Raw genomic sequence first — 27,129 nt, 5'->3', positions numbered from 1 at the left:
GTGAAATTGTTTTTATTTTGCATAAGTTATCTTTATTAGGTACATACATATATTATTTTTACTTGCTCCTAATATAATTTTGCAAGTGGAAGTATAACCAAAAATGGGTAAGATGTACATATGTGTAGTAATTAGCACCCTGATATAAAATTCAAAATGTCTTGTAGGTTTACTTTCCGGCATTCTCTAGATACAGGCCGAAATATCCCAGACGTTTCATTTGATTTTGATTTGTAGCTTGATTTGCTTCAACATGCTCCTTTAAATGGAAAAGGTGTTAGGAAGCCAGATAATGTATAATAGGCTGGTGCTTAAAAATTTTTTTATTGAATTTCGACTGAACCACCCCCTTAATTTGTTCTAAATAATTTAAAAAAAAATCCTGTAAAATTTCAGCTCTTTATTTTAACATTAACCCGACCCCCAAGACGGCGAAAGGTTTTTATGGGAAATCACATATAAAAAGTCAAACCAGACTTCTCACTCATATTGGGAATATATTTTTAAACACTTTGTTTCTTATTTATAAGTAAAAAACATTTTTTATTTTTTCTGCCTCTGTCTTTTGTTTGTCTACATCAGTGGTCGACACAATTTTTGCCACAAGAACTAAAATAAATGTTTTTTTTTTAAGGTTTAAGGGGTGCTGAACTCGAATGCGAAATTTTTTGGAAACCGGATTTGAAATACTACTATTATAAAATGCGACCAAAAACGTTTCTTTTTTTTTTCTAAAAAAGAGTGCATTATATTTTTTTTTTTAAAAACGTAACAAGTCTCGGACATTTATCTCTCCCAGATGTTCTTTACTTGTCTATATTTTTTGTTGGTGTGCTTTTGAGTAGATTCTTGGTCTCACGATTTTTCGTTTTACATAATCGTTCCTTGTCGTGGCTCTCATTTACTTGACGCTCGTTTAGTGTTGCATAATAGATTTTATATATAATTTGTCACTCGTTTGGTACAACTGATTTCAAATCCAGAAGAGAATTTTTCTTCTGCGAATATATGGAGGTTTCAGGACGTCGTCGTCGAAATCGACATTAGCCCCAAACTGTTTTCACTCTATACCAGCTGGGTACTGGCAGTCTCCAGAAAGCTTACAACTAATGATCAATCAATTGGATAATCATTGCGCGCTTTGAAATGACCCATTAACCTTTCAAACACTAAAGTCATACTTTTCAAAAAAGGAGGAAGTTTACGTACAAGAACCGAGTGCTGCCACTATAAGGGAGAAAGCTTAAGTCTGTTACCTTGATTTTAATATTACATCATCTATAAGCTAAGAAAAGTAAGTAAGCATGTGTTAAGCAAATTCCCTTCGAAGTAAATAAATTGAAATTTAAATAAAAAGAAGTAAGTAAGTAATAAAATATACTAGAGGTTTTTTTTTTCATTACGATTGCATATATTAATTTATATTTTATTATATGTTTAAAATCACAATATATATAACATATATTTTTTACAATAGGAATATAATAATAAATAAATGTTCAAAAAAATGTACACATAATACAAATCAAATATTATTTTTCTTTTAAATTTGTTATAGTGATATATTTGTTTTATTTGTAATTTTTATGATACTTCTCTAGCTACAATGAATGTTTATAAATATTTAAAAATTTTCGCTTGCACAGAATTTAAGCATTGATTTTGTATGTTTAAACTGAACTCCCTGAGTTGCTGCAAGCACTTCCTGCATAAAGCTCGATGAATTATGTATTGTTGTTCCACCGAGAATGACTTTGTACCCAGTATTATTTAAATGATGCACAGCCAATGCTTCTTCGTACGTTGCCCCACCTACAATAAATACAACCACCTCCTGTGGTGGTCGTCGGAATGGCACAAGTTCAGAATTAATAGCTGGATATACTGGATCGACATCACGACCTTTGAATATATCTTCGAGAGTTTCTTTTAGCAAGCAAGTGTGCTGAGTGAAGACATTTTCCACTCCTTTAAGACCCTATTGTTAATAAAAAACAAGAGTTAAATCTAATTAGTTAAAAAATTTAAATTAAATAAATACCTTTATAAGGTTTCTGGTAAGCTTTACGGCGTCTGTGATTCGAACCAAATTAAATAGTTCTCCTTGTCGTGCATGTTGGCCAGCATATTCAATCAAACTTGGTACTAATGATGTTCGACCTCCTCGATTCTTTATTATTTGCAAAAGACCACACGTATCGCAATTTGCATGTCGTTCATAGCGTAAAGCATAAAGGGCAACCAATTTCAGGGCATCATCAATAGCAATTCGTTCATCAGCAATTATTTTTTTTATTCTTTGTAATTGTGCCGAGTGTTCTGCTTTGCATGCAACTTCTTGTTCCAATTCTGATAGTTCAAATAAACTACGTTTTGTACATAAGTTTGAAAGTTCACCCATAACACAAAGATGCTTTGTTACAGTTCCAGACATTTTTTTAAATTGTGGATACGTTTCGATGAAATTTTTCATATCGGAAATGCTTTCCACCTGCAAAAATTATTAATGCAATTAAAAAAAAAGGTCGAAAACGGCTTAAAAAGGTGTATGAATTGGGGTTTTTCATCATTATAAATTTGTATGACCTTAGGTTAAGCGGATCAAAATTCTGATTTCAAAATTGTGATATTTAAAAATCTGCTTTTTTAACGTATAATCCGTTTTTCATAATTTTTTGTTTCTATTCCGTTTTTCAAAATTCTGCCAGCACATAAAGATTCTGCTAATTATGTTTTTTTTTTTAATAAACAGAAATTCACCTCATTAATGTAATTCAACTAAAGTACTTTTCTAACTGTTTGTTGTTTAACTGTTCCTTGTTTTTTTTTTAATGCATAGGCGGGCTTTTACAACTCACATCTACATGCACCGTTGAAAATTAATTAAAAACGATGTTGTCTGATACAAACTAATTTTCAGTTTCCAATTCAATTTTTTGAATATTTTTTTTTGATTTGATATATTGGCTGTGTTCCTTTGGGTCAGCAAAGTACTTTTTAGTACTTCTGAATCCATTCAAAGACATTTTTTCTATAGAAGAAATGGAGTTGAATACCACCAGAAGTACTTAGCAGTAGTTACTTAAGGCCAAAGGAACACAGCTATTAATAGTTTTTTAAATGCATTTGGCCATATTCATATATTAAAACCAGGTTTTACATAGGCTGGAGTCTAAAGTTATAACTTATGTATAACACAGGTTAGAAGCAAATGTTTTCCATAGGAAATTGGTTTAGAATTTAGAAGTTTAGAAATTGTTAAAATTATTATTATTTTAAGGGCCAATTTTTCAATAGTCAGTTAAACAGTCAGTTAGTACTTATTCCTAAGGATAAAGAAAAAATCAATTTTTCAACAGGCAGGTATAGCTTATTCCTAAGAATAAAACTATTTGCTTCTTTCAGAGACGAATAAAAATTATTCTAAGGAATAATCTCAACAAAAATATTGTGTCAGTTGTCAAAGCTGTTTTGGAAGAATTTTCAAAAAAATACAGTGGAAAACAAAAAAAACAAAAACAATCATAATAAAAATGACGTTTAATTTTAAATATTTTTGAATTTGACAATTTTTTTTTGTTATTCTGTAGAATAAATTATTTTTGATTGAAAAATTCAATGTTTTTATCTGATTGTTTATGAGCCTAATAACTTTATTCGTCGAACAGTTAACTGACTGTTTATTAGAAAATTGAAAAATTGGCTCTAAATAAAATAAACCCTAGTTTTAGAAGAGACAAAAGGTCTGTTCGCTCCAGGGCACTCTGAGTCATGTCAATCAATTGTCAAAAAAATCAGAGTTTGTCGGGTTTTATTTTACATCGAACACCTCAGAGGTTCAGTTTCATCAGCTGATTTCTGTTTTGACATTTTTTTCTTTATTTAGTTTCTTATTTCATGAATTTCGTGAAAAATCTCATATTTACCACACAAATTTTGTATCCACAAACGACAAATCACTTTTCGCACTCCAAACAATTTTTTTTCTTTAAATGACAACAGCTGATTTGATTTTAATAACTCTGAATTCAGCGCTCTGACAAAATACCCAGAGTTGTTCGGGGTGAGTTCAGAGCGAACAGCGAACAAAGAGGAAATAACTCGGGTTGAAAAAGGAGCTACAAAAAACGCTTGACGTCGAATTCGGAGTGACCCAGAGTGCCCTAGAGTTCACAACGAACAAACCTAAAGTGGCGGCTTAGGAAAAAACTATGAATATGGCCTATTGATTTATCAAACAAAAAATGAATATCAAAGGAATTGGCAAAGTACGAAAGTAATCAAATAACAAGCAGCAATTTTTTCCAAACGCCTTGTATATTTTTTGCAGGTTTTTGAAAGGCAGAATTTTGAAATATAGAATTTGAAAAGCAGAGTTTTGAAAAAGAAGATTTGACCCCGGAAGAATTTCGACATCAATTCATGCCTGCTGGTGTGGTTAGTTCCCCACCTATTATTTTGTTAGACACATCAATACCAACATATCCTGAAAGTTTTAGCCCTCTTAAGTCTTGGGAAGAGGGCGCTCATCAGCTTTGAAGTATCAGGAGTTGGAATTTCGTTAAAAAATTATATTAGTCCATAAGTTCCCGATAACCCAGTAAACAAATTTCATCTTTCTCTCGATTCGAGTTATTCATTTTGTATTCATTAATTCTTTTTTTTAGTTTTGGGCAAAAATAAATTAACAGACGAATTTAAATAAACAAAATGAATTTATGTCAAAAATATCAATTAATAAACGAAAGGCATATCATGAAAAATTATATTAAATTCCAACTAACTTCACCAGATAAATTTAAATATGATAATTTTTTTAAGTATGGGCACCTGCCTAATAGCATTCAAGCAAAAACTTTGAGCTTGTTGAGCGCCCAGTTTCACTTGAGCTAAAAGGCTGATATTTTACGTATTTAATACCAAATACATAAATAACAAGATTTTAAGTGGGGCACAACGAAAATGTAAAAATTGGACCACCCTAATGCCTACACAAAAAAGGTTTTCAAAACCATCAATGGATATAACAGGCAAACAGAATGGCGAAACACAGCATCCGAAATTCGTGTCGAAAAAAATACCACAGGGAATAAGCCGACGTCCTTGATAACGGCGAAACGGAGATTAAAAGCTGCTGGACTATATGGTAGAGTTTCTGTTCGGGAATTTGTAAAATTGTCATTTTTTTTTTTTAATTTTAATTTATTTGAAATTTTTTAATTTATTCAAAATTTTGTTAAATAATAAATAAAACTCAACAAACAAAAACCACAAACAAGGTGAAAAGGTTAGAGTGGGCCAGAAGACAAAGAGACTGACGGAAGAAGACTTATTTAATATAAAAATTCTCAAGTTTTGTTCAACTCCGAGTGAAGAAAATCGACCTTAAACAGATTCTTATGGAGCGATGAATCCTAGTTCGTGGAACCTAAATACCCGTCCATATTATACCAGGATTACCTAAAAAACGGAGAGAAGACGAGAAATCCTTCAAGTCATGATATGGCCGTCGCAATCACCGAATTTAAGCCCAATAGAGTAGTTCTAGTTGGGACTGGATAGAAGGGTCCGAGATCAATGAACATCGGAACTTTCGTTATGAAATACTGTTCCTATATTTTTTTTTGCTTATTTTCTTTTTTAAAGTACATGTTCCTCTTAAATTGTACATGCGTATTTTAGGTTTTGGCGTTGCTATCTAAAAAAGGGAGTACACAAACTTTTGACAGTGTATGTGAGGAGTCGTACGTTTTAAAAAGCCCAATTGGTGATGGGCACGTTCAGGGAACATTAATGGCTAAACAGGCAATGTCATTTTCTGGAAAGAAATTTAACAAGACGAGTTAAAACAAGTTAGTGACGAAATGCCAAGAAGCCTAGACAGGCAAGTGTGCTATCTTGTCTTGGCTTACTTTCCACGGAAAACTGCCTGAATTGGAAAGATTTTCTTTAAAATCTAACCAATCAGAGAAACGAAACTTGACTTAATATATAGCCCCCAAGATGTAAGAGATTCTTCCAGTTTTTTTTTAACATTAAGAACGAAAAGTCCTGGGATCACTTGTAGCTAAAGTCTGATCACGGGTATTCACAAGGATCAATAAATAAGTGTATAGAACCATTGGACACACTACCAAGAAGTTATCAAACGATGAAGGTTTTCAATGGGTGCATGTAAGATGAAATCGAGAAGAGAGCTCCAACAATAAAACACCTCATGATTTATACCTACATAAATATAATTTCGAAGCTGATATCTTCTATACGACTAAGAAAAGAATCTCTGAACTTTTTCGTAGCTCCTAAATCAGGATCAAGTGTGAATTGAGGGCGTTAAAGTGCAAGTGGAGTAGTTATTTTTATTGAACATTCTATCTATGAAAATATAACAAGGACAGTCATTGAAAATGTTTACTTACCTTTTTTTGATCTTTTGCTTTTTTCTGAAACTCTTCCATTAGACTTTTTATAGTGGAACCAATCTCTCCATAATTTGCATACATATTCTTCGCATAGAATTCATCTTGATCACCTGACAAAACAACTTCCTTAAAATCCTTCGGTATTTGTGGTGTCCCAGATAGATCGACTCGATTATTTTTAATATTCAATAGTTCATGTACCATAGCTTGATAAGTCCATTGATGTAATAACGGTGTTACCGGGTCATCCATACGATCCAGAATCAAAAGCAATGGTGGTGGTGCTCCATTTTCATAAGTACGAAAATCAAATAATGATGATTCTTTAGTAGTTTGTTCAAAGATGTGTTTGGCTAGAGTTTGTGCTGGTACACTACCAGCTCGATAACGTATGACAGGATTCATTTTTAATGAAAGTAAAACAGAAGTAAGTCCTTGGACACTGCGACTTAATGCTTCCGGCTGCCAGGTTAAACGATTCATGCATGTTGGAATGTTAAAGGAAAACAAATTTGGATTGACGCAGAGATAATCGGCATAGATTTCTTTGACTTCACGAACTGATTCACTCTCATCGCACTCGGCGAGTATTTTGATATCAGTTCTTGGAATGATGTTACTAAAATCTATATAAAAACTATTTAGCGAAGTTTAATTGAAAAATTAATATTTTCTTACAAATGTAATATGAACCATATTTAGGATTTCTCAATTCATCAGCTAGAAGAGCAACATTTTGTTTTGTTGGCCGTACAAAAACAATGCACTTTAAATGCTTAAGTCGTTCATTGGAACGGCCAGAATCTAGACGTTCAAAGAGATACACTTCTCTTTGGAGCATGTCGGATTGACTAAAAGCCATCGATATAATACTTGTCTATAAGAATAATTAAACAAAAATGTAAACAATATGTTTTGAATAAAAAAAAGGTTAAAGTTGAAAACGAATGGAAAAAATGTAGGTGTACTTACTGTTTCCTTATCTAAAAGGATTATTTTCATTCCTGGTCCAGACTCATTGGTCATTTTCTCCACATATAATTTAACTGCAGTTATTACATTCATTTTTTATGTGAATGTTTGGTTTATTTTATTCTGAAATTTGATTTAATTTTGCAAAAGTGGTAATTTATAATTTTTCATTCACAAATTTACGATTTTTTTTTTAACATTTTCAAATGTCATTTGTTTGATTGACATATAACTGTCAGTTTATAGTTTTGTTCAATGAGGTAGTATTCAACAAGTTTCTTAAGGGGGCAACGCATGGAAAATTGAAACGGTATGGAATTGGAATGTTTGGCTTTCGTTGCAGTTTTTCTTGGGGGCGAATCATCAGCCGTGTTTTCGAGAGATTCAAGGGCCAGTTAAAGCTACCATTGGTTTTCATCATTGAAACCAATCATTGGAATTTTCATGACAGGTTTATAGCAATCATTGAAAATTTCTGTCATTGAAAATTCTCATCATTGAAAATTTCAGGCCAAATATTTAATCCGTGGATTAGCAACTTATCTTCTGAAATCAGTGGTAAAACAAAGTTTAGGAATGGTTCAAGGTCCTTATATGTTAAAATATCCTAATCCAAGCTTGAATCAAAGTTGATCCAAAGCTAATCCGTCGAAATCGGCGAGTTAAATTCCTGAAATAAATCATTTCTTTATTCATATTGACTGGCAGTGTTTGGCGTTTTTCTATAATAAATACAATGGCACAAAATTTTAAACGATTTAGTAAAATGCTAAAGCCATTTTAGTAATTTACTTAGCTAAAAATCAGTCTTCTTTTGACTTCAAATTACCAAAATTTACTAAATCGTTTAAATTTTTGCGCTAGTGACACACTTCAGAATAAAAATAAAGGATTAAAATTTATTCGTTTGGCATTCCGTTTCGGGTAGTTTCGGACAGTTCTAAGAATTAGAATTATATTTTTTCATTGTTTTTGTGTGAAGGAAGCAACTTACAGTCCATATCAAAAAAAGTGAATGTCAAAAGAATAATACTTAACACATTTGTCTATAAAATTGTAACAATTCTAAATTTATTTACATACATATATAAAAAAAAGCTTAATGATGGGTCGTAAAAACAACTCTTGGAGATTTCGTGCACAAATTTGAATAAAAATGTTGTACTTTTTATAAATGCGTAATAAATACCGAATGTGTAGTTGGAAAAGAAAAAAATTATTAATTATAAAAATTTATTATAATAAATACATTAATAGCGTTTTCGTTTGGTCGTCCGGGACTGTCCGGAATTCTCCCGAACGATTCTGAAACTGATCGTTTGGCACTCAATGACAGTTCTAATTCTGAAAAGAAGAGAAAATCGATTCCGAATTTTGAGGCAGAATCAAAACCAGAATCACGCACACATGTTAACACTTAAGACGTCAAAGTAATGAAATGTCATTCTTTGTTATTCATTTCTCAATTTCAAGATTTTTAACTATGCACAAACTTCAAACTATATTAAAATAATGCGAAGAAAGAAAACAAAAATAGATAACTTAATGATAATAAAAAAAAATAAACAAAACAAAACTTTCATCAGACGTTCGCATTTGATGTTTCACAAATACAAAGAAACCCAAACTTCAGAATAAAAAAAAAAGTATCTAACTCTGATCGTTTGGCATTCCGGATCGGACAGTCCCGGACGCTTCTAAGAATTCCCAAACGAAAACGCTATAAGGCTAATATTCTTCAAGCGCTCATATACCGCTTTTAAGTTTTCGGAGTTAGCAATCTCAACTTAAGTGTTGAGCGAGACCACCCAACACTCGATTTTGTAAACTAATCTTGCTTGGTGAAAAATTTATAAGCTTCTTACATTATTATGAGCTATTATCTTAGAGGATATAATATATGGAGTCCTTTTGTGCTGTTAGTTCCTTGAAGCTTTTATAGAGGGCTGTAGTTTCTTGAAGTTTTTCGATGAGTGCATGCCTCCATTTTATTTTCATTTGATGGCTGTCACCAACAAGCGTTTTTATTTACAGCTGCGGAACCGGACTCTCATTGAAAAACGAAGGCAGCGACCCCTATCCATGCATATGGCGTTACAATGTATTAGTTATAGGAACAAGCACTCCATATATTATATCCTCTAAGGCGTTTATGGAGTCTATTACAGTCATTAGATAGAACTCTTTAAACAAGAGTTAGGCAAAACAACTCCGCCTCTATTATTTTTCTAATAATAGCTGACTTATTATAATAATACATACACTAACATATTTGAAATATATTTATTATTAAGGCCGGTGTGTGAATAGGGTATGAATATAATTTTTTTTTGATAAAATTTAGCTGTGTAAAATGGAATAAACGTTTGACGGTTATAAATAGTTTTTTAAGCTGCAAAACAATAAATTAATGTTGTTAAATTTCAAAATATATATTTTTCATAACCAAAAAATAACGGTAACTGCGAATTTTGGAAAAGTTTTATTTAAAAACGACTCCAAAGATTTTACGAGTTTCATTTGCTACTTTTGATGAAAAAGTTTTTTTTTTTATTCGAAAATATTTGTTTGACGGAACCGTTTTCTTAATTTCTAGACTAGCTCAATTTGTACTATTTTTTTCGTTTAAATCCAAAACAAATTTTTCAAAAATAAACTCTTTTTTAATCTTTTGAAAAATAAATTTTTCAAAGACGGGACATTTTTTGAAAAAGTTGTATTAGGTGTTGATTAATAAAATATAACTAAAAATTGGCATACCAATTTCATTTTTAATTATTTTTCTCAAAAACTATTTATAAGAAAAATTAGTTTTCTTTAAATGCATCAAAAATTTCAAGTTACATGTTTTTTTGGGACTCAAATTAATTTAAGAAGCTTTTTTTCCTTTGAAAAATAATTTTTTTTTATTTTCCTTTACGAATGGAGAATGGATGGTTTTGTCCCATCGTCGGTGTAACACATAGTGGAAAGGTCTAGATGCGTGTAGTAATATTGGTAGTTTGAACTTAAGATGCATAAAACTAAATTTCAATGAATAAGTTGATTGCAGTTATATTTATAAGCAAAATGCCAGTGCAAGCTCGTGCGACCCACTCGTACATTTTATTTGCACTTGGGGTCTATTACGTAATACAAAACGAACGAATAAACGATACTGAAGTAAATGTTATTCACGACAAAGAGCGATTATGAAAACGAAAAAATATTTTTTGCATTCTATTGATAGTATAAGCAAAATGCCAGTGCAAGCTCGTGCGACCCAGTCGTATATTTTATTTGCACTAGGGGTCTATTACGTAATACAAAACGAGCGAATAAACGATACTGAAGTAAATGTTATTCACGACAAAGAGCGATTATGTAAAACGAAAATATATTTTTTACATTCTATCGACAAAAGTAACTATATTATGAATAAAAGATAGCGAACATCAAACGATAGGCAAATGCTGGTCGTAAAGATTAACAAGTATCGTGGAAATAAAACGATTATTGTAATACGTAATCGCATTTAAACAATAACGATACGTAGTTTTAACGATAATCGTTTAACAAAATAGGGGATCTAGGTGCGAAATTGTGTCCAAATCGTTTGGTCGTTCATTTTCACCGCCTATCTCTAGCCGCATACGTAGGTTTTTAACAAATTAAATAATGTAGGTAAATCAAAATAGTCTAAAATAAAAAAATTAGTCAATTTTGGGGGAATTCGAATAAAAACATATTTTTAACATACTCGACCGATATCAAATTTTAATGTTATAAACAACCATTTTTCCGATATCGTCCTTACTCGAGATTGTACAACGGTTATTCGTCTAAAGGACACTTGTAAAACTGAAGCTGTAATAAATGCATTGCAAGAAATATATGTATTCAGATTTTAAATAATTTATGTGTTATTGACAGCAAATAATTAAATATTTCTTAAATAAATTAGCTCATCTTAAGCACTTGTCACTCCTGGTGTGAATTATTTTAAATTTTTTCAACTCACAGCCACCACAGTGTGACTCGTCGTGCTCAATGCGAGCATTTTATACTTAAGTGCTTTTGCCTATAATAATTCGAAATAAGATTAATATTTTGTATAAAATTCTAAATTTACAGTCAGCTTGTTATTCTTAAACAATAATTATAAAAGCGAACATTCATAGCTCATGCAATATAAATATATAAGGACGTTAAAAAACACTTAAAATGTTAGTCTGTTTTTTCCTTGGCACAATTCCGAATGATTCTGCCAAAATGCCATTGCAAAAAGCATCCAACAATGCGTAGTGGTCCTAGAACTAAGGCATGCAATATGTTTTGAAAGAAACCGCCCCACGGCAACATTCCACCGCATAAAAGTGTCACCAGCCAGCTTTCAAAGCCCATTATGGAAATGAATGAACCTTTCTAGAGAATTATTAATTGAGATTAAAACAATTGGACTATTTAGAAAATAGTAAGAAATAATATAACTAACCAAGGCATCGTTAACAATACGCTTTGCAACATCATCAGGCTGAGCAAGTCCTCCACTTCCCGATATAAGTTTCGTTTCTTTTGGTTTGGTTTTTTCTTCATTTTCAAAACCAGGAGTATTAGTATCAGCAGGCAATGCCAATGTAACTGATACTCCTAAATGACGAGATTCCATTGCAATTGTTTCGGCCATTCCACGGAGAGCATATTTAGAAGCTGTATAAGCTCCATAACCGTATATTCCAAATAAAGCCGCCTGAGAAGCTGTGATTACAATAATACCCTCTCCAGCGGCTTTCATTTTGGGCAAAACATACCGAGTACAGTTGTAGGTGCCAAAATAATTGATTTCCATTAACTTTCTCGAGTCTTCGACAGAAACCTCTTCAAAAACACCACAAATTGCCATTCCCGCACAGTTTACCAACATGTAAATATGACCAAATTCTTTCTCGATGTCAGCAAGACATTCTGCAATTTTTTCATAACTCTGTGATATGTCCAATGTTTTGTAGTTGAATTTTTGTTCCGGAGATTGGCGTAGTACTTCCAGAAGGACAACTGCTCCTTCTGCAAATAAAAGATGATTTCTTCAAAAATTTAATTCAAAGTATATGTAGACTTTAATTTAAGGGGTTGTAATTTTGAAAAAAATCAAATAATTTTTTTTTGCATATTTTGAATGTACATATGTATATATAAGAATGTTGTCCGAAAATTTCACATTGATACAGCAATTAGTTTCGGAGAAAATAGCGTATTTGTGAAGACTTTTTAACTTAGTTTACATAGTTCCCAAAATTTTTAAACGCGTTTTTCTCGAAACGGTGTTTTCAAAGTCGGTGAGCAAAATTTCTCCGAAACGCCTGGAGTGATCGGCTTGAAATTTTTACACAATTTTCTTAGATACTTTTGTCAGGTAATGAAAGAAGGAATAAGGTTTATGACAATAATTCGATTTTTTAAGCCACTTAAAAGTGTAAATTTTCGTGAAAAAATAGATTTTTTTTTTGGGAATCCGCCATTTTGTCAAAATTTTGACTATTCCTTCGTTCATTACCTGCATTCGTCTATCCTGGAAATTAATCGTTTGGTTTTTTTTAATTTTAGGTGATTTGGATCAGATATCTTGCTCACTGCCAGACACCTTTTTTGGAGGTCTTCTTGGAGATCTTCTATAAAAATAACGGTACCCAATATTTTTTTAAATACACAACGAATTGTTTTAATACATTAAATTTACTATATGTACACAAAAAATCTACAAAAAGGAACGTTTTTTCGCACTTACAAGTAGATATAAATAAATTAACGCAAAATTTTAAACGATTAAGTAAATTTCTAAAGCCATTTTAGTAAGTTACTAAGCTAAAAAGCGGACTGATTTTTAAATTAGTAACTTACTAAATGGTTTACAATTTAAAGTAATAAGGTTTTGTTGCTAACTTGGAATTTTTCTAGCTTATGCATAAATATTTATAAAAAGATTTACATTATCTTGTGTACAAAGTAATAGATAACTTAACTAGTTACATATGTATACATTTAAGTGTTGCTCAAGTCACTTTTAAGAGTGTAGATATTGTGATTAGGTACTTAAAACTAGATAATAACAAAAATAACAAGAGGCAGTTATCGAATCGTGCCAAAAAGGACACAAAAGTCCCCTCATTGACACGAGCCAACAAATGCATCATACCACAATAGTTATACATACATATCGCTCATTTACTTGAATACTGCCATAACTCAAAAATCACGAGTTTTGAGTTATTAATACAGAAGTTATTGGAATAAAGCATTCTTTAATCATACAAAAAACTCTTTTCTTAACATTAAAATTGACAGAAGGAGCACTAGTTTGGTTTTAGAATCTAACTTTTTTACATACATATAAAAATAGATTGATACTAATTTTAAAACTAGTTTTCTGAAAAAAAAAACAATTTTTTAGAGTTATGACAGTGTTCAAGTAAATGAGCGATATGTTTTCATTATACGTGGTATATAATTTAGCTAAATAAATCAAAAATGTTTGTACATTTCTTATGAAATGTATATTATAAAATGTGTACATTATTTATTTAGTTATATAAAGCAAACAATTTTGAATGTTTCATAAGGTTTGCAAAATTTCTACATTATTTAAAATTTGAGAACTGGAGTTGTTCAATTATGTTATAATTTTAATTAAAGACAAAGAAACTACAAAAAGTGTTTGAGGAGCTTTCCATTGTAACGTACATATATGAAATTTTTGCATTTTTTTTTTGTGTTTGAAATAGATTTTAAGAGCCGTAACAGTTTTTAGATCGATTTGAACACTTAGAAATAATTTAAGAGTATCGCTTTTATGTAATGAAGCGTTCACAAGTCGCAGTTTAACAAATAAAGTTACCATAAATTAGATACATGTTGCGTAACGTATGCGACATTAAGTCAACCACGTTTAAGCGTTTATTTTTACTTAAAACTTGATGAAAAGTTTGGCTAGGTGAATATCCATTTAGGAGTTAAGTTCGCAAACACTTGTTAACTCCTGATAAAGAGTTTTCTGCCTCTAAAGAAGTTTTCCATTGCAATATATCCCATCTATTACTCTTTTTCCTAATTATAGTTACCATTTTTCATGGAATGTCTTTTGAATGAGTTGAATTTCATCCATTAACCTCTACATTAGTATTGCCCCTCCTATAGAAGTGAGAGAGGAATTCATTGTCATGTAATTGGAATTAATGGGAAGACGAGGGGTTCGGTAAGCTAATTGAAGATTCATAATACCTATCTTCAATAGCAAATTCAAGATTAGCTGTATAGACATTTCTAATTAGAAGGTTGTCATGATAACTAAAGGAACGAATTCTTTTCGTTACCAGATCGAAAAGGTATGAGAGTAAAGGTAAGGTATTTGACTCGCTATATATATGATAGCGTTTTTATACCAATTTCAACCTGGTCGTTTATGTTTGTTTATACAAAATCTTAAGACATGTCTTTTAAATATTTGAAGTTCTTTAGCTACAATAGGAGATATTTAAAATCATGAAATGAAGACGTATTAGAGTACAGATTTGATAAGCGTTTTATATAGAAGGAGTTTATTGCTTTTATCCATAAAGGAAGATCTGAAAAGGAATTTTTGGCTGAGCTGCTGCAGCTTTGCTTTTATTAAGTGCAATACGAGCTTATGATTTCCTTAAACCTAAACTTAACTCAACTAAATAACATTATACTTACTTAACATTTTCTCATCACGAGCTATCAATGTAATATTAGCACCTTTCATGGCACATTCCACAGCAATGTAAAGGCCAATTCCTTTGGAGCCACCTGTAACAACTACATGCCGACCGAATATGGATTTTTGTTTTTTCTTTGTAACAAAGATGTAAACAAGAACATGAGCTGCAATTGCTACAGCAATATAAAATATAATTTCCAAAGACAAATTCATTAGAAATAAATTGATGTTTTCTATTTTTTCTTATCAATAGAAAGCGCGGAAACAGATTTCTTTTTTTTTTCTATCCACCCCACTAAAAATAAAAAAAAAGATGTAAAGTGTACAAACTCAAAATGACAGGTGTCAAACGGTTGAAAGACTTTTTTCAATCAAAAGAAATTCCATTCAACTAGAATAATTTATGTCGTTTTCCAAAATTCAAGGAGTGACACTCCTAGCTATATAATCACTCCAAAAGGAGTGATTTCAAATTCCAAAATTGAAAATGGAGTGAATTTTTGGAGTGAATTCTTCACTCCCAAAATTTTGAAGGAGTGACGGAGTGATTACCAATACTTCTACATTTGACTTCATGGACTGCTTGTCAAATTGTTGGGTGGTTGCTTTAACTTTTTTTTGTGAAGGAAATTATATTTATTTACAAAAAAATTCAATAAAGTATTGTAAAAAATCACTAAAAGTGAATTTAAAAGATTGTGTTATTATTTTATTCATTATTTCGTATTACAAATACATGCAAAGCAAACGTCAAATCACTCCACTTGTCAAATTCTTCGTGAACAAATTCCAAAATTGCACGAAAAAGGAGTGATTCACTCCCATAATTTTGGAAAACGACATTAATGTCGTTTTCCAAAATTATGGGAGTGAATGACTCCTTTTTCGTGTAATTTTGGAATTTGTTCACGAAGAATTTGAAAAGTGGAGTGATTTGACGTTTGCTTTGCATGTGTTTGTAATACGAAATAATGAATAAAATAATAACACAATCTTTTAAATTCATTTTAAGTGATTTTTTACAATACTTTATTGAATTTTTTTTTAAATAAATATAATTTCCTTCACAAAAAAAAGTTAAAACAACCACCCAACAATTTGACAAGCAGTCCATGAAGTCAAATGTAGAAGTATTGGTAATCACTCCGTCACTCCTTCAAAATTTTGGGAGTGAAGAATTCACTCCAAAAATTCACTCCTTTTTCAATTTTGGAATTTGAAATCACTCTTTTTGGAGTGATTATATAGCTAGGAGTGTCACTCCTTGAATTTTGGAAAACGACATAAGAAGTGTTCACATTAGACTGGTTTTCGTGAGACTACATTTAATGGTAGCAGTACAGGTGCAGCGGTATGTGTATGTAAAGGCTTGGAAGTCCGGTTCCGCAGCTGTAAATAAACACGCTTGTTGATGACAGCCATCAAATGAAAATAAAATGGAGGCATGCACTCATCAAAAAACTTAGAGAAACTAGAGCCCTCTATAAAAGCTTCACGGAACTAACAGCACAAAAGCACTCCATATATTATATCCTCTAACGGCCATATTATTCACTAGTTTAAAAAATACATCTCCCTTCAAGCAAGAAAACGGAGTCCAGAAAAGACAGTCCGACCTCCGACCGAGAAAAGCGGGGTTGCACTCACACACTTGCAACTTTTTGTGTATGAACACAAAGTCGAACGAGAATCGTGGTGGAAAGTGAGAAATGGAAAAAAAAGTGAAACAGACATAGCCAACAAGAGCAAAAGCGTCATTTTGTTATGTTTCGTTGAAGTGTATAGTCGCGTCGCGTCGTGTCTCGTTGTTATTATAATATTAGTATAATTATAAACAATATCAAATTATAAACAATATGGAAACAAAAAAAGGTATGTTGTATATATCGCTCAAAGTGTTTGGGTTAAAATGTTGTTTCTTCTTGTTATGTAGATGTAATCTCTAATGATGAAGAAAAAGGCAGAAGGTGAAACATGCGATTGGGCATCTAAAAAAACACCAACAACAGCAGCAACAACAAATAAAATAAAATGAAAAAAATGTATTGTATTTTATATTGTGAAAATTTCGTTTGCCAAAATTAAATAAAAAATAAAACAGTTTCAGTGAAAAAAAAAATAAATCTTGTTCTTTTTTTTGGTCGCGAATGCGATACTTCATCCCTTTTTTATTCCTCTTTCTGGTAGGTTTTCGCTGCTCCGACTCAGGTCCGCCTTCGGCTCCATTTTCTCGGAATGGAGATATTCACCACATCAATACATATGCAATCGACTTCGCGGTGATTATAATTTCCATACTAATTTGAGCCGCCTTCGGACCAGTTTCTGATCCGAAGTCGGACTCAGCTCCGCCTCAGGCGGAGCGGATTCGGACCGAGGTCGGACCTGTTTGCTTGAAGGGCTGGATGTAAACAATGTCAAATGTCAAAAATAAATCCAATTCCATAAAATTCACTACTTAAATCCAATCTTAAATCCAATTTTTTAAATCCAATCTCGTTAAATCCAAACAAATTTAAACTGCTCTCTGGAGTTCTGTTTAACTTTATAAATCCAGATGTAAAATTCATTTTCACAGTGTTCCAGTTGTTTTGTCAAGTATTTTGTGAAGGAAAAATAAAGATAAATGCAAATTATTCAAAATTAATTGAATAATCACATAATTTTTTTTTGAGCGAATAATATGAACAAAAAATTAAATCCTTGGATTTATAAGATTCAGATTTAATGGATTGGATTTAAAATTTACTTTAATCCAAACTAAATCCAGAGTGAATAATATGGCCGTAAGAATTTAAATGAAGTTCGTAGGTCTTATTTGTTTGGACGCTACTATGATGGGTACCGATGTTTCAATTTTTCAAACACAAATGTCAAATAAAAGGCAAGAGAAATGACAAAACTTTTATTGAACAACAAATTTGAAGAGGACCTACTGTAAAATTTGTTTTTAATTTTGTATTTAAATAACTTGATTCCCAACTTAATAGTTTAAAATATTTAATTATTACCATTTATGGCATTGGTAAATTATAGTTCTTCATCTGATGATGATGAAGAAGACAATGCCAAACCACCGGAACCAAAAATTATGAAGATTAGTCCAATACAAAAGTAAGTAGGTACTTTACTACAATTATTAACATAAATTGTTTTCAATTAGTAGTGTGTAATGAAATGTGATTCCAATTAATTTCATTTTGATATTTATTTGGCGCTTTTAAGACTTCAAAGTCGTGGGTTCATAACTATCCCAAGTTTCCAAGTGTTCTACACTAGTACTTTGTATATAAAATCTAGATTTTATACACAAAGCACTAGTAGTCCGGCTGGGGTTCGCCGGCTTGAAATCAGAAAATTTAATTTCTAAGGCCAAATAAATGCCAGTGCTTTGCATTTGCTTTTACATACCAGAAGTTTTTGGAACCACCTTCGTTCTAAGTTTGCGGTTTTTACTTGCGATATAGTTCTTATATCGGAAGTAAGAAGTACAACAGGTGACCAATTCCGCAAGAGTGAGTTTTTCTCTGCTTTGTTTGCAATGCAATTTACACCTTTTTTAGTGTAGGTACACAAACGAACTCACTCTTGAGGAATTTGGCCCCAGACTCAGTTGGTAATTGGGTTTATTCACGTTCAAAGAACGCAAACTCAGAACGGAGGTGGATCCATAAGGCAAGTTTAGGAATCGTTATAAAAGTCGAACTCGAGATAACAATCATTCATGACATTACGATGATGGAGAGTGCCAAAAAAAGTTGGTCACGCAATTCAGTCTGTCTGTCCGTCTGTACGCACCTCGAGCTACAGCCTAAGCTACTGAAGCAATTTGCTTCAAACTAAGTAGTAGCTTAGAGAACAGATTGAAATTTTGTTTAGGAAACTAACGGTAAATATCGTGGGCACCAAGCCAAAACCACGAATCTGCAAAATTGTAGTTTTAAGAAAAACTGCCTCAAAGCAATCTTATAGTTTAGGCTTCAAGGCAACAGATGGAAAACCGCGATTGATGCAGTGAATAGAAAGACTGATAACAAGTAAAATGACATGTCCAAAAATGCAGAATCGCGGTTTTGGTGTTATGCTGAAGATGTTAGAACATGCCGACGATAACAGAAATAGAAAAGTTACACTTTTTCAAAAACGGTTCTTACGATTGTGTGTAGTATTATTAACAGCCAATTTTTGAAATTAAAAAAAATATTCTTTGTACCATTATTAACGGTTTTTAAAATTATGAAATTCTCATCAACGACATTGACGATTTCAACCAAAATTTTTATACAAAAACGTTTAAGTAATTATTGTTATATAAAATTTTTCAAAAAACAAATTTCTGGATTTTTTAAAAATTATTTGAAAAGTCAGTTTTTTGAAAACGAGTCGATGAACTTTATCGAAATTTAAAAATAGCATACATACATACTTTTTTTTTTGAAAAATCTTATAGTAGAATTTTTATTTACAAAAAATTTAAAAGAAAAAAAAAACGACTAATGATTTTCAATTTTTTTTTTTTTTAATAAACCAATTGAGGTTCCAGGTTTTGTGTAAAATATAATTTAATTTTATATACTTAATCATTAAATTCCTTAAGAAAACCAAATTATAAATTTTCCCTAATTTTTTTTTAATAAAAAGCTTCAACATTAAATTTACTTTTACCATAAGAGGAAGTACGTGCGACTCAGTCGTGTATGTTATTTCAAACGCTGAGGTTTTATTGATCTGATACTTTCTCATTTCCCAATTAAGTAGCAAGACTGTCGATTTCAGTCTAGACTTAAGGATTTTTTGCATATAAAAAAGACAAAATAAGAGTTTTGAATAACTGTATATAAAATTCCTTTTATAGACTTCCTTTGCCTTCAGCTATAAGTAGCATGAACAAAGTGTTTCACGTAGCTCCAGAAGATGATCCATCGAAACATGGAGGACGAATCCGTTCGTTTGAACACGAACGTGGAAACTGGGCCACTCTAATTTTTATACCAGGTGAGATCAATTTATATTCATCGTTTAGCTTATTTAATTTACAAAAAAAGAATTTAAGTTGATTTAAATATAATGGACGAATTACAAATGATGATACAAAATGCCTTACACAAATCAATTGATTTAAAACAATCTGAAAATATACATTTAAGTCTGACAAAAACTGTTATTCTGAGACATCATTGGATAAAACTATTTGTGAAATCGCTTCAAGAAACCTTAGTTTCATCAGAACAGTAAGTACATACAGCTAATATTTATTGAAAAAATATTGCAAATGTATAATAATTTAGTTTCCCCGTCGAATTTCAGTCTCTTAACGTTTATCTCAATGAGGAAAGAACAAGAACGTTCATTGGACTAACGGTCGGTGACGTATATTTTGAAAAGTTACATAAACTGATGCTTAAAATGGATAAATTAATGAATGAATTTCAATTAAATACATTCTATGAGGTAATTAAATATAGTTATTTTTTAATTTTTAAAATCTTTTAAAATTTCATTTTAATATAGAATCCTTCATTTCATGCCAGTATAATGTGGTGTTTGGGCGATCAGGAAAGTTTAATAAAAGAAAAATTACCTGAACTAAATGCAAAGCTTTCCGAAATGAGAGAAACAAATGCAGATGACTTTCAGATAAAAGTTAATCAAATAAAATGTAATACCGGAAATAAGAGCTTTAATTTTGAATTGAAATAAATTATGTTAATGACTGAAATAAATTATATTCAAGACAAATAATTTTACTCGCTTTTTCAGAAAACTACTGCTAAAAATTCTAAATAATCAACCGATATGTTTCGTGTTGATCGGTTCTGCAAAATTGTAGTCATCATGCTCAATAAAATGACAGAGCACAATTTATTATAATATTTTATTTTATTTCTTATCGGCGTTATTGTGATCCAGATTTCTAGAGAATCATGATCATCAAAAAAATCCGTGAAACCAAAAGTTACATAAAAACATATTAACAGTAGTGATTGAATTCATAAAATAAGCATGACTTTGGATTTTTCAAAAAGATGTCACACTTTATTTATAAAAAATAGAATTAGCTGATTTCAAGGTAATTTTTAATCTAATTTATTTTTAGTGATTCAATTTTTCTTTTTTCGTGTACCATTTCCTTGTTTAGCAGCTTGGACTTGTTCTTCCATTTTTGCTTCTTCCTCTTCATCCAATGCACGTTGTTTTCTTCTACCCAATGGAGTCTTAGACCACCATGTCTCAAAAGCTTCTTCTTCCTCACAATACACTGGATCTTTGGTACTTGAAATAACAAAAAATACCTTACAATAATTTTGATATTCAAAATATTTCAATTTAAATACCAAAGGGAATTTATGAGTTCTATGTGTGTTAACGGCTGTGAACGCATCTGAAGCTTTCTTTTGCATGTTAAAACCTCTTGTATACATGCATTCACGGAACCAATTGTGTACCCATCAGAGATCTTTGCCATAACACTACAATCAAGTTGACATGCACCTCCGCTATGCTCACTGTTGGAAACACATAAATATTTAAAATATCATTCACATGAAACAGTCAAAACATTACTCCAGAAGCATTTTCCAAGCGAATGACAGAGCTCCATAATCTGGCCTTGGAATGTAGATAAAACGATTATAAGTCTGCTGAAGAAGCTTCTGATCAGCTTCCCAGGGTAAGTTGGATGTCCCAATAAAAATAACTCGATCCTCAGGAGCTATATTTTTTATTAATTTGGACAAATCCTTTTTCAAACGTTTCGGATCACTTCTATCAGTTTTTGGTATTTTTTTCATAAATGGTCTTTCAGCATCACCCATATAAATAACTGCCGGCTGTAAAAGCCGCGAAACTTTTAAAACCAAGTGTATTAACATTATAAGACCTGATTTGCCTGGGTATTTTCCAACAATATTTGCAGGTGTCAAATCAAACAAAATAGCTCCAACCTCTGTGCATATAGCATGTAAAAGTGTTCGTTTGCCACTTCCTTTGGGACCAGCCAACAACAACGAACGAATACACGGACAAGAATTTCGAATTGTCTGCGAACCTAATGGCAAAATACAATATTCAATCAATACTTGACGCACATCACCAGCCGAAGGATTGAGGCCGCTACGAGCGGTGTAGGACTTGTCTCCTAAGAAAGCACTAAGAGGAGTATCTGGATACTTTCGAATTATACCATTAGTTACAAGCTCTTCGAAAAGAGATTCTGTAGTTCGATCTGGAGTAAGATCTTTTTCTTTCTTCTTTTTGCTTTTCTTTCCTGAACGTCTAGTTTTCTTGCTACTTTTCTTTGCTTTTTTACCAACTGCAGTCTTTTATTGTTAAGGTTCGGATTATAGAATCATTTTTTATTTTACTTAAAAAAAAAAATTTACCTGCAGAAGATCTAATTCCTGTCTCATCAATTCGTCAACAATCTTACGAAATTCAAGTTCAACTTCGGCATACTTTTCAGCATAAATCATTTCTTCGTTGTGCTTTTGATGGAGATTGTCCATTTCATCGTTTTCTTTCCATACTTCACCGAACCTGTGAAACACATTGTAATTTAAGAATTTGATATCAAATTATCTACAAAACACTTAATACAAAGTAGATTAGTATTTTTTATAAGCTTACTCATCAATTTCACTTTTTAAATCACCCAAAAACATCGATTGACTTTGATGGTATAATCCATCGGGGGTTTCAGTTACATTTAAATCCCCACTTCTAGCGGGTGATTTCGATTTATCTTTTGTTTTTCTAGATTCTTTTGATGATCGTGCTGATGATCGACTAATTTCACTTTCAGTTCCTGAAAAAATGAAATTATTATACTAAAAAATGCCGAGAGAAACTTGAAACTACACAATGTTAATGGTCAGAAAGAAAATGGTCAATAAAGGTCAAAGAGTTGTATTACTTATTTGGCAAAAGACAACTTTTTCTTAACCAATAAAAAATTGCTTTAAAATAAGTTACGCATACGCCACAGTGACCGTTTAAAATCAAACTTGGAAAATTGATTTCAATTTGATTCCGAGGCTTTTCTGGAGTGCTCTTTTGAATAGATAATATTTTTGATATGCATTTTAGTACAGGAAAAAAGAAAAACTTTTTTATGGATTGATTTTATCAAATCTGATCTCCAAAAATATTCCATTAACCGTTAAAGTTCTATAAGTAGAGTTGTAGCAAATACAATATTCATTGAATATTTTATTAAATTTTGGTGTTTTTTTCTATTATTTAGCAGGTACTCATTTTTTATTTCATTCCCAAAACAAAAATAAATTAAAAATAAAATAATAAGTTTATTTTTCGAAAAAAATGAGGAAGAAACTACTGGCTATTGAGTACCAGAAAGAATACGACTAGAAAAATTTGTATAACCCATAATTTCCAGTATTTTGATACATGTCTGTTTGTCCAAATTGCATACTTGGTATTGTGTAAAAGGTCGTTTAAAACGGTGTTTAATTAATTATATAAACTGATTTTATTTATTTTTAGGTTAGGTACTTATTAAATTCCTTAAAAAAATCAAAAGTTTAAATTTTCCCTAATTTTGTTCAATAAACAGCTTAAACGTTACAGTTAGTTTTACCACAAAAGCAAGTACGGTGCGACCTAGCAGTGCATTTTATTAATAATCCTAAAACAAGATGAATGCTTTTTGATGAAGGAAGAGCGGGACAAGAAGTTACAGGTACGTAAGAATTTTGGTTCTATATTGTGCTTCCACTACTCCGAAATTAAATTTAAGTTATAAAATCCAATTTTTCATTCTTTTCAAAAGAACAACCTTTTAATTTGGAAAGCTAAATAAAGTCTTTTGGTTCTAAATCCTCCCGTTTTCAAAAAAAAAAAAAAATATTGAGATGCGCCATTCTAAAGAAATTATTACATATAACTATTTTTTTTTATTAGGGCGTTTTTTAGGGCATTTATTTTATTTTTTTTATTTCAAAATTGTTTGTTTTTATAAATGTTCACAGAAAAATTTGTATTCGTATTCATTAGATTTTTGACTACTTAGAGACTGTTTAACATGTTTTTTCAAATTTTTGGAATATATGCTTTATTTAATAAAAAATTCCAAATTTAAAAAGTTGTATAAAGTTATACAACGTTTATGAATAGGGAGGTTAGAAGATATCACATGTATTAAAAAACTAGACTTAATAAGCTCAAGACTGTCCCAAATACTGTCGATATTTAAAAAAATACACAAATAGACCCAATTGAGGGACCAGCTTTATTTGCATTTTCTACTCTCGACAATTAATAAAACATCAATCTATCTTTTCCTTAAATTTACCTGCTCTACTGAAAATATGCAAAGATCCTCCATTCTCCTCAGATGGAAAATCAGGGAGTTTTCCAGTTTTATCATAACAATCTTTTATCCACAATCTGATTTCATCTGCGATGTCATCGATTAAAACTGGGCCTTGCTTTGTTCTTATTTCTTCACGTATTTGAACTACTGCCTTTTCATATTCTTTTCGAAATTCTTCTTGAGTTTTGTAACGTTCAAGGAACATCTAATAGACAGAACAATAAATAGCTTTCATAGTTAATTTAAATACGTAAGAAGTATTATACCTGATTCATTTGTTCCCTTGCTTCAGATTTCTTTTTTGGTGGCGGAATCATACCGATCAAAATCATTTCCTCTACTTTTTTGCGGCGGGTTATTCTACGAGCCGTATGACCACGCCACATTTTCTGTATTCTCATTGCTGCCAAAAGACCCGAATCTGTTCGTTCTTGAACATTTTCCGATTTACTTTTCTCTTTGAGCAGTCGAATTTCTTTCATAAAATGCGCTCGCAAACGACCCTGTCGAGCACGTTCATGAATTTGAATCAAACGAATTGCTTCAATTTCGGTTAGCTTTTCTTCCTGTGGGTTCTCTTCAAGCCAACCCAACTTAATCAATATTTCATCCATTACACTTTTTCGGAATTGAATTTCCTGCTGTCTCTCACGATGAAAGTACCTTGGAATATGAAGTTCTGTATCTTGGGGTATAAGTTTAAGTTTCTCCATTACTTCATCATTATAACTGAACTCCATCATGTCAATATTGACGAGATCATGTTTTAATTCTATGACACGTCCCAAACAGGAGTCAAGGACACGCCTTATTAAAAGACGCTTCTGTGGATGTATCATTTTGTCATAGACATCTTCCAGTCTATTAGCAATAGAAATGTACTTAAGATACAATTCATAAATTGAAGTTTGAAGTGTTGTCCTTTCTGTAGTTGGTTCGCGAGCTTGCTGATCAATATCGGATATTGCCAATCCTTCCAATTCTTGCTGGGTTTGAAACCAGATTTCATTATAGAAATGATTAGACATCGTATGTTAGCCACACAACTACTGAATTAAATTTCTCCAATATAAGGACTTTGATAATCAATAGCAAGCATGGTAGTCAAATGCGTAACTACTACAATGGTTTCCATGTTTACAATGCATTCGTGCCGAAAAAGAGTGTCAGAGAAATTTATTTTCCCAAACATTAGGGGTTGTAGCTAAATAAGTGTTATTGTTTACATCTCAATTTAAAAGTATCTTTTCTATTTTTAATATATTTTATATTCTTAGGGCCAGTTGAACAAATATTTAATCCGTGGTTCAGCAACTTTTATCTTCTGAATTCGGTGGTAAAATTGATTTTTAGTACTGGTTCTATGTCCAAACAGGTTGAAATAGCTAAATCCATCCTTGAACCAAAGTTGATCTACTGCTAATCTGCCGAAATTGGCGAGTTAAATTCCTGATCCGAGGCTGAACCACGTTTGTGCAATTGGCCCTTACCGTATTTTTTGTTAGCAAGCCTTGCATCGTTTCGGTGTCAGATGCAATTTTCTTACAAATTGATTTCAAACAGAAAAAACAGTATTTGAATAAATATTTGAATAACGGAAATACCTAAAATAACATACTTATTTTTGAAAAGCTAGTAAAGTTAATTCTTGTCTCTTAATTTAAAACGAAGTTTATTTAATGAGTGGTTTTTGAAAATATGGTTTTTAAAATCAAAATTTGAAAAAAAAAAAAAAAAATCGTCCTTTTTCAACTATAATAATTGTTTAAACTAGGGGTGGAATCGACAAAAGTGATAGTCAATAGTTGATTGTCAAAAACTATTGAGATTTGCCGTTCCAATTCCCATAGTAAAATCCAAGTCGACTTTGGCCTTGCGGAAAAAATCGACCCGTGAGAAGTCGGCATTACAGGATACAGCTATTTTCAAAATTTCAAACAGGAAAAGCTTCGAAAATAGGAATTAATTTTTGAGATAATATTTGTATGGGAGCTAAAATTGAGCTCGATCTGTGTTAACTTATATAATTGAGAAGGCTTTTACGCAACTTACATATGTTGATATTCTACAGCAGACCGCATCAACATGTTTCTTCTAACAATTCTTATTTTTGAAATTGTGAATTTCACATGGACCTTTTTTTCAACAGACATATTTTTGTTCGCCCGGAATTGTAAGTTTAAAATACGGACGTGGAGTTTCCGGACGTGAACAATTTTTCCTAGTGGAATCTTGTTCACGTAAAACTTACAATAGGACAAAGTGAATGGCTTTTTGATCAAAATTGGATTTAAATAAAATGCTCTTATAGCAAAATTTGCATAGGAAGTTATAGCATTGATTAATATAAACAAAAATCAATTTTGTCTAATTTTATAAGGATTGTAAAAAAAGATTAATTGTTTGTTTTTTTTTTTAACAACGGAAACACCCTTTTGAATCACAGTACACATAATAAGGTAATATATTCCGAACGTTGTCAAAATTTGTTTGTCAAAAATGGGCACCAATCTGTCAGGCCGGCCTTTAATTTTTATATTTCAATCGCAGTAAACAGGAAATTTGTTTTTGTTTTAATTTATAAAATGTCATTTAAAAATATTATAAATTGAAAAATAACAAATTTTCTTCGTGTATCATCGCGGAAAATTGTAAATAATTGTTTAAAAATTAGTGGTGTGCGTGGTTTA

At 31.4% G+C, this 27,129-nt stretch overlaps 4 protein-coding genes across 4 annotated transcripts; 1 reads left to right on the top strand and 3 right to left on the bottom strand.

The window, feature by feature from the left end:
• Window positions 1-1,520: 1,520 nt before the first annotated feature.
• Window positions 1,521-7,614, bottom strand: LOC129915850 (vacuolar protein sorting-associated protein 45). Its single transcript, XM_055995540.1, has 5 exons — window positions 7,395-7,614; window positions 7,101-7,299; window positions 6,420-7,048; window positions 2,042-2,491; window positions 1,521-1,978 (listed from the first exon to the last, which is right to left on the bottom strand). The coding sequence occupies exons 1-5, from the start codon at window positions 7,485-7,487 to the stop codon at window positions 1,625-1,627; spliced, it is 1,725 nt and encodes a 574-aa protein (XP_055851515.1). The 5' UTR covers window positions 7,488-7,614; the 3' UTR covers window positions 1,521-1,624.
• A 3,636-nt stretch (window positions 7,615-11,250) lies between these two features.
• LOC129915467 (3-ketodihydrosphingosine reductase) lies at window positions 11,251-15,423 on the bottom strand. The gene is made up of 3 exons (XM_055995017.1): window positions 15,105-15,423; window positions 11,869-12,437; window positions 11,251-11,798 (listed from the first exon to the last, which is right to left on the bottom strand). Exons 1-3 carry the CDS (start codon window positions 15,319-15,321, stop codon window positions 11,601-11,603), a joined length of 984 nt encoding a protein of 327 aa, XP_055850992.1. The 5' UTR covers window positions 15,322-15,423; the 3' UTR covers window positions 11,251-11,600.
• Window positions 15,424-17,993: 2,570 nt separating this feature from the next.
• On the top strand, window positions 17,994-20,850 carry LOC129914614 (U6 snRNA phosphodiesterase 1). Its single transcript, XM_055993948.1, has 5 exons — window positions 17,994-18,222; window positions 19,964-20,103; window positions 20,162-20,339; window positions 20,397-20,559; window positions 20,620-20,850. Exons 1-5 carry the CDS (start codon window positions 18,125-18,127, stop codon window positions 20,806-20,808), a joined length of 768 nt encoding a protein of 255 aa, XP_055849923.1. The 5' UTR covers window positions 17,994-18,124; the 3' UTR covers window positions 20,809-20,850.
• Window positions 20,851-21,209: 359 nt separating this feature from the next.
• LOC129916386 (dynein regulatory complex protein 11) lies at window positions 21,210-25,672 on the bottom strand. Its single transcript, XM_055996288.1, has 7 exons — window positions 24,706-25,672; window positions 24,419-24,644; window positions 22,735-22,912; window positions 22,491-22,644; window positions 21,673-22,427; window positions 21,444-21,614; window positions 21,210-21,381 (listed from the first exon to the last, which is right to left on the bottom strand). Exons 1-7 carry the CDS (start codon window positions 25,465-25,467, stop codon window positions 21,210-21,212), a joined length of 2,418 nt encoding a protein of 805 aa, XP_055852263.1. The 5' UTR covers window positions 25,468-25,672.
• Window positions 25,673-27,129: the final 1,457 nt, after the last annotated feature.

The sequence above is a fragment of the Episyrphus balteatus genome, chromosome 3 (assembly GCF_945859705.1).
Source record: "Episyrphus balteatus chromosome 3, idEpiBalt1.1, whole genome shotgun sequence".
In the NCBI taxonomy this organism is placed as follows: Eukaryota; Metazoa; Arthropoda; class Insecta; order Diptera; family Syrphidae; genus Episyrphus; species Episyrphus balteatus.
This window is presented reverse-complemented; position numbering and strand designations above follow the sequence as displayed.

Coding starts and splice junctions, on each gene's coding strand:
- LOC129915850 (XM_055995540.1), bottom strand. CDS start 7,487: ATGAATGTAATAACTGCAGTTAAATTATATGTGGAGAAAATGACCAAT. Junction 2,492..6,419: donor AAGCAAAAGATCAAAAAAAG/GTAAGTAAACAT, acceptor TAATTTTTGCAG/GTGGAAAGCATTTCCGATAT. Junction 1,979..2,041: donor TTACCAGAAACCTTATAAAG/GTATTTATTTAA, acceptor TATTAACAATAG/GGTCTTAAAGGAGTGGAAAA.
- LOC129914614 (XM_055993948.1), top strand. CDS start 18,125: ATGGCATTGGTAAATTATAGTTCTTCATCTGATGATGATGAAGAAGAC. Junction 18,223..19,963: donor AAGATTAGTCCAATACAAAA/GTAAGTAGGTAC, acceptor TTCCTTTTATAG/ACTTCCTTTGCCTTCAGCTA. Junction 20,104..20,161: donor CACTCTAATTTTTATACCAG/GTGAGATCAATT, acceptor AAAGAATTTAAG/TTGATTTAAATATAATGGAC.
- LOC129915467 (XM_055995017.1), bottom strand. CDS start 15,321: ATGAATTTGTCTTTGGAAATTATATTTTATATTGCTGTAGCAATTGCA. Junction 12,438..15,104: donor TCGTGATGAGAAAATGTTAA/GTAAGTATAATG, acceptor TTTTATTTGCAG/AAGGAGCAGTTGTCCTTCTG. Junction 11,799..11,868: donor GTATTGTTAACGATGCCTTG/GTTAGTTATATT, acceptor ATAATTCTCTAG/AAAGGTTCATTCATTTCCAT.
- LOC129916386 (XM_055996288.1), bottom strand. CDS start 25,467: ATGTCTAATCATTTCTATAATGAAATCTGGTTTCAAACCCAGCAAGAA. Junction 24,645..24,705: donor CAAGGGAACAAATGAATCAG/GTATAATACTTC, acceptor TCTGTCTATTAG/ATGTTCCTTGAACGTTACAA. Junction 22,913..24,418: donor GCATATTTTCAGTAGAGCAG/GTAAATTTAAGG, acceptor TCATTTTTTCAG/GAACTGAAAGTGAAATTAGT.